This window comes from Salvelinus sp. IW2-2015, linkage group LG26 (genome assembly GCF_002910315.2).
Source record: "Salvelinus sp. IW2-2015 linkage group LG26, ASM291031v2, whole genome shotgun sequence".
Lineage (NCBI taxonomy): Eukaryota > Metazoa > Chordata > Actinopteri > Salmoniformes > Salmonidae > Salvelinus > Salvelinus sp. IW2-2015.
Genome location: NC_036866.1, coordinates 3,426,789 through 3,434,220, shown reverse-complemented (window position 1 = coordinate 3,434,220; position 7,432 = coordinate 3,426,789). Strand labels below are relative to the sequence as shown.

The 7,432-nt window shown below is 42.6% G+C and overlaps 1 protein-coding gene across 1 annotated transcript in view; it reads left to right on the top strand.

Moving 5' to 3' along the window:
* The window catches only part of LOC111952982 (zinc finger protein GLIS1-like), a 150,797-nt gene that overhangs the window by 115,950 nt on the left and 27,415 nt on the right, over positions 1-7,432 (top strand). Inside the window, exon 7 of the mRNA XM_023972030.2 lies at positions 1,078-1,255. Within this exon, the coding sequence (XP_023827798.1) occupies positions 1,078-1,255 (178 nt within the window). The remainder of the gene's footprint in view (positions 1-1,077; positions 1,256-7,432) is intronic.

The window sequence follows — 7,432 nt, the reverse complement described above, 5'->3', positions numbered from 1 at the left end:
TGGGTACATCTGACATTACCTCAGAATCTAAGATGGACATCGTGAGACGTATTAATTCCTCAGATCTAATGGACAATCTGACATTACCTCAGTATTCTAGATCTGATTGAACATCTGACATTACCTCAGATCTAATGGTACATCTGACATATACCTCAGATCTATGGAACATCTGACATTACCTCAGTATCACAGCTCCGTTATTTGAATTACTTCAGATTAATGGAGATCTTCTTGGAGGTGTTCAGGTGATAACTTGATTCTAATGGAACATCTGACATTACCTCAGATCTAATGGAACATCTGACATTACCTCAGATCTAATGCAACATCTGATATTACCTCAGATCTAATGGTACATCTGACATTACCTCAGATCTAATGCAACATCTGATATTACCTCAGATCTAATGGTACATCTGACATCACCTCAAATGTAAAGGTACATCTGCAGAGTAAAGGAAACGACATGGTTTTTAGAATTCCTGCAATGCTCTGGCTTGGGTTGTACTACAGTCCACTATAACATTTTACGACAGTGTAACTCACTGTGCTGATGTATAGAACAGAGTAAAACTGATCTATTTGACAGACTACCTATCATTTTGATGTATATTACCTTGAGACCACTGCTAGCTACATAAACCCAGGGGTGGGATTAGAATTTGGACTTAGATTGGTAACTGACTAAAATCAGTGGGAATGCAGGAATTCAGCTCAGAAACATGTTTGACATGTAAAAATAATGATTGCACTTTAGGACCTCTGTTCCCACGCATTCTGCCCCAATTCCACCCCACATGATAGTCTGCAGTTTAATGTGTGTTCGCGTGCCCAGATACCATTGGCAGAGAGACAGGTTTTCACTTTTCACGTCTTGGCTTTACATTGGTATGCAAGATGTCCAAACAAACATTGAAATTCATGCATGACTCAAAGGAAAAACAAATCATATCTCTTCCACTCCAACATCCAATGAGGGCACTGCTCCCGCTCAATTGTATTTTCATTTTGTTCACTTTGTCTTCTTGACCACTTGTATTGTACAGTAACCCTGTCTCTCTGTTTGATTGACAGCTGAGGCCGTTCCCCCACCTGGAGCAGGACGTCCTGAGTGAGTGTCTGTCGGTGCAGCACTTGCACGGCTCCGCCCCCTCCCAGCACCAGCACCTGAACTGCCCTACCCCCTCGCAGCAGCACCTGTTCAATGGGAAAGACGGCCGCTCCCCCGGACTGGGACAAGACATCTTCACAGGTGCACACCGGAGGTCACTCTATCCCCTAACCACTAACCTCTGGCCTCTAACCTTTAACCCCAGATCCTAGTACTTCAGGTAGAATTTGCCTGTAGTGGCAGATTTAGGATCAGTTTAGCCTTTCCAATTCTTAACCGTAATCATTAAGGAGGGAAATGCAAGACTGACCCTAGGTCAGTGTGTAGGTGCAACTTCATCCTACTCTGACCACATATGTGACCAATCCACCAACACACTGATCTACAGTTGAAGTCTACACGGTCCCGTGTAGCTCAGTTGGTAGAGCATGGCGCTTGCAACGCCAGGGTTGTGGGTTCATTCCCCACGGGGGGACCAGGATGAATATGTATGAACTTTCCAATTTGTAAGTCGCTCTGGATAAGAGCGTCTGCTAAATGACTTAAATGTAAATGTAAGTCGGAAGTTTACATACACCATAGCCAAATACATTTAAACTAAGTTTCTGACATTTAATCCTAGTAAAAATTCCCTGTCTTAGTTCAGTTAGAATCACCACTTTATTTTAAGAATGTGTAATGTCAGAATAATAGTAGAGAGAATTATTTAATTTCAGCTTTTATTTCTTTCATCACATTCCCAGTGGGTCAGAAGTTTACATACACTCAATTAGTATTTGGTAGGATTGCCTTTAAAATTGTTTAACTTGGGTCAAACATTTCGGGTATCCTTCCACAAGCTTCCCACAATAAGTTGGGTGAATTTTGGCCCATTCCTCCTGACAGAGCTGGTGTAACTGAGTCAGGTTTGTAGGCTCCTTGCTCGATCACTTTTTCAGTATCCTTGCCGAAAATTTTCTATAGGATTGCAGGTCAGGGCTTTGTGATTGCCAATGCCAATACCTTGACTTGTTGTCCTTAAGCCATACAATTTGGAAGTATTGCTCTGGGGTCTTGTCCATTTGGCAAGACCGCATAGTTGCGCTGTTTAACTTGTACTGATGTCTGTGACTGATGTGGTGAACTTCGAATAATCCAAACATCGAATTTTCAGGTACTCGCTGAATCGATGCCCATCGTATTTATGAAGTGGCACACAGCCCTGTAAATTGTAGAGCACAACATGAAGAGTGTAGCACCGTGCTTGCGCTGTGTGTTTGTGTATGGATGTTCTTCGCGCTTGCAAGGGCTGCCCCTTTTTCTCCAACATACAATGGGTCATTTTGGCCAAACAGTCTTATTTTTGTTTCATCCACCAGAGGACATTTCTCCAAAAAGTACGATCTTTGCCCCATGTGCAGTTTGCAGAACGTAGTCTGCTTTTTTTAGGCGGTTTTTGGAGCAAGTGGCTTCTTCTTGCTGAGGCGGCCTTTCAGGTTGTATAGTCGAGTATAGGCACCTGGCGTTTTACTGTAGATATAGATACTTTTGTACCTGTTTTCTCCAGAATCTTCACAAGGTCCTTTGCTGTTGTTCTGGGATTGATTTGCACTTTTCGCACCAAAGTACGTTCATCTCTAGGAGACAGAACGCGTCTCCTTCCTGAGCGGTATGACGGCTGCGTGGTCCCATGGTGTTTATATTTGCGTAGTATTGTTTGTACAGATGAATGTGGTACCTTCAGGCTTTTGGAAATTGCTACCAAGGAGCTGATTTCTTTTGATTTTCCCATGATGTCAAGCAAAGAGGCACTGAGTTTGAAGGTAGGCCTTGAAATACATCCACAGTGTCACGTTCCTGACCTGTTTTCTGTTTATTTTGTATGTGTTAGTCGGTCAGGGCGTGAGTTTGGGTGGGCAGTCTATGTTATGTGTTTCTATGTTGGTTAATGGGTGACCTGATATGGTTCTCAATTAGAGGCAGGTGGTTTACGTTTCCTCTGATTGAGAMCCATATTAAGGTAGGTGGTTTCACATTGTTTGTTGTGGGTGGTTGTCTCCTGTGTCTGTGTCTATGTTGCGCCACACGGGACTGTTTCGGTTGGTTTGTCCGTTCGTTCGTTTTGTGTAGTCATTTTTCCTGTTCGTGCGTTCTTCGTTACATGTAAGTTCTTACGTCCAGGTCTGTCTACATCGGTTTTGTTATTTTGTTTATATTCAAGTATAGTTCGTTTTTTGTCTTGTTAAATAAATATCATGTCTAACTACCACGCTGCGTTTTGGTCATCCGATCCTTCTCGCCTCTCCTCGTCTGAGGAGGAGGACGAGGTAGAAGATCGTAACACACAGGTACACCTCCAATTGATTCAAATTATGTCAATTAGCCTATCAGAAGCTTTTAAAGCCATGACATCATTTTCTGGAATTTTCCAAGCTGTATAAAGGCACAATCAACTAAGTGTAGGTAAACTTCTGACCCACTGGAATTGTGATACAGTGAATTCTAAGTGAAATAATCTGTCTGTAAACAATTGTTGAAAAAATTACTTGTGTCAAGCACAAAGTAGATGTCCTAACCGACTTGCCAAAACTATAGTTTGCTTACAAGAAATTTGCGGAGTGGTTGAAAAACGAGTTTTAATGACTCCAACCTAAGTGTATGTAAACTTCCGACTTCAACTGTATCTTTCATACTACAGTAAACTTTGACATTTGAAATGATGGCAGACACTGTCCCAGCACTGATTTCCTGTTATGAAGACAATATTGGCCTGAGTGTGTTAAACTCAATCTCATGATGAATTTGATACTGATACTAATTAATTAGACCTGATTCGGTTTAGAAACAAGTCCTCTGTGTTTTACAGGAAAATGTTATCTCCACTTTCCCTGGATCAGACTATTTTCCATTTGAAAAGACTGGGTGTAAATTAAACTGAGAAGTACAATATTAGTAAAGAACATCTGCAAAAAACGAACAATTGTGATTTGCAAATAAAACTGACCTCCGATTCACATTCAAAAAGTGCTGACTTTTTTATTAAACTTGGAAATCTCTGAGATCCTATAGACTATAGTAGTAAGCCGGTGACTTGTGAAAGAGAGGTTGATGACCAGGAAGAAATATAGTGGTACTATGGAGGAAAGGAGAGATGCCCTGCAGTGTTCACAATTTATGGACACATCTGCCATTGTTTGCTAAGTTAGTCCAATCCAGACGCCCCATCGTTCTCTCTTATTGTTACGGGAACACATTGCACACTTACTGGGGGGACTATAAAAGCTCAAGTTGTTTTTGATTATTGAATCGATACTTTCAATCTTGGCTTCTTTCCTTCCCTCTACCTTGAGTGGATGTGTTGCAAATGGTTTCTAGGCAAGAGCTTTTGTGTTGGTGTGGCCGTATTAGTTGATTAAGAGGCGTTCGACAACGCTGTGTTTGTTAGGGTTGAAGAAGAAGTGATGAGTCTTCACCTTCGCATGTGTTGGACTTTGTTCTCTGAGGGAGGATAGTCAGCAGGATTGGCAAAGTAGGAGACTCTACGATGTTAACACTTTTAGAGCTGACAGTGAGTAACACTTCTAGAGCTGGCAGTGAGTAACACTTTTAGAGCTGGCAGTGCGTGAGTGTGTAGAGTCCTGTGAGTGTGCATCTCCTCCCTTAAGGCTGTCTCATCGTTGCCGGTGATCAGGCCTTCCACCGTTGTGTCGTCAGAAAATTTGATGATGATGTTGGAGTCATGCATGGCCATGTAGTCATGGGTGAACAGGGAGTACAGGAGAGGACTAAGCACACATCCCTGTGGGGCCCCGTGTTGAGTGTCAGCATGACGGAGGGGATGTTGCCTACCCTCACCACCTGGGGTCGGCCTGTCAGGATGTCCAGGTTCAGTTGCATAGCGATGTGTTCAGTCCCAGGGTCCTAAGCTTGTTGATGAACTTGGATGGGACAATGGTGTTGAACGCTGAGCTGTAGTCAATGAACAGCATTCTCACATAGCTATTCCTCTTATCTAGGTGGTTGAGGGCAGTGTGGAGTACAATTGAGATTGCGTCGTCTATGGATCTGTTGGGGCGGTATGCAAATTGGAGTGGGTCTAGGGTGGCTGGGATGGTGGAGTTAACGTGTGCCATAACCAGCCTCTCAAAGCACTTCATGATTACAGATGTGAGTGCTACAGGGCTGTAGTCATTGTGGCATGAAGCATTAGAGTTCTTGGGAACAGGAATGATGGTGGTCAGCTTGAGACATGTGGGGATTACAGACTGGTACAAGGAGAGGTTGAAATTACCGTGACTATGCCTGCCAGTTGATTTGCGCATGCTCTGAGAACGCGCCCTGGAATATTGTTCGGCCCTGCGGCCTTGCGAGTGTTGATCTGATTAAAGACCTTACTCACGTTGTCCTCGGAGATCGAGATCACCCAGTCCTCTGGTTCGGCGGGGGCCCTCACGCACAGTACTGTGTTGTTATTGTCAAAGCGTGCATAAAATGCATGAGTTTGTCTAGAAGAGAGGGATCATTTGGCGTATCACAGCTGGGACTTCCTTTGTAATCCGTAATAGACTGTAGCCCCTGCCACATGCGGCTGGCGGTGGAGCCTGTGTAATATGATTCCACCTTATTCCTATATTGTCCTTTTGTTCATTTGATGACTCTACAGAGGTCATAGCGGGACTTCTTGTACTTGTTCCTGTTTTCATATGCAGCCTCAGGGTTGTCTGTGATAGCCCTGCGTGCTGTAGCCCAATCCTTTAGTTTAGAGCCAACCTCTGTGTTAATCCAGGGCTTTTGATTGGGGAGGCAGCGAACCTTCACTGTGCGGACAATGTCGCTGATGCATTTCCTTATGAAGCTAGTGACGGCTGTGGTTAGCTCGTCAATTTTATCGGCAGTGTCTTCAGAACATATTCCAATCAACACTAGCAAAGCAGTCTGTAGCATAATCTCTGATTCTGATGTCCATTTCTCAACAGAGCGAGTCACACTTACTTCCTGTTTGAGCTTCTGCTTGTAGACAGGAAGCATGAGCATGGAGTCATGATCTGATTTGCCAAATGGCGGACGAGGGAGGGCCTTGTATGCTTGTTTGTGAGTAAAGTAACAGTGGTCTCAGACTTTATCGCCCCTAGTGGCGAAGGAGACGTGTTGATGAAAGTTGGGCATCACGTGTTTTAATGACGTGGAATTAAAATCTCCGGCCACAAGAAAGGCAGCCTTCGGGTTCACGTTTTTCTGCTTGTTTATAGCCTCATACAGTTTGTTAAATGCCAGCCTGTTATATTTCTTGTCCTGAGGTAGAATGTAGACAACAGTCACGATAACAGCTGAAAACTCCCTCGCGAGGTATGAAGGGTCGACATTTTACCATCAGGTATTCCAAGACCGGTGAACAATGAGTCGAGACTTCCACTGCGCTCGAGTCAGCACACTATTTGTTGTCGATGAAGAGACAACCCTCTCCCCCTCTCGATTTCCTTAATCATTTACTGATTTTGTATTAATAATTTCTTTACAACACATTCAACATATCACACTAACCAAACAACAACAAACAAAAAAACACATGTAAACGCATGACACCATTTTTCTCTCTCCTATTTTGACTTATTCACATTTTAATACTTTCCTTTTCTTTGCACAATTTCATCCTAAAAAACATTTGAAATACAAATGTTGCATATATGGATTGTCCTGCAACAGAATTTTAAGAACAATAAATAAATAGGTAATTAATATTATTATTTCTCATTATCTACATTATTTGTATAAATGTACACTACCGGTCAAAACTTTTAGAACACCTACTTATTCATTGTAGAATAATAGTGAAGACATCAAAACTATGAAATAACACATATGGTATCATGTAGAATTTATCACTATAGCTCCCGAGCTACCCTTTGCCTTGATGACAGCTTTGCACACTCTTGGCATTCTCTCAACCAGCTTCATGAGGTAGTCACCTGGAATGCATTTCAATTAACAGGTGTGCCTTCTTAAAAGTTAATTTGTGGAATTTATTTCCTTCTTAATGCATTTGAGCCAATCAGTTCTGTTGTGACAAGGTATGGGGGTATACAGAATATAACCCTATTTGATAAAAGACCAAGACCATAAGCATAAGCAAGACCATAAGCAAGACCATAAGCAAAGAGAAACGACAGTCCATCATTACTTTAAGACATGAAGGTCAGTCAATGTGGAAAATTTCCAAAACTTTTCAAGTTTCTTCAAGTGCAGTCGAAAAAACCATCAAGCGCTGTGATGAAACTGGCTCTCATGAGGACCGCCACAGGAAAAGAAGACCCAGAGTTACCTCTGCTGCAGAGGATAAGT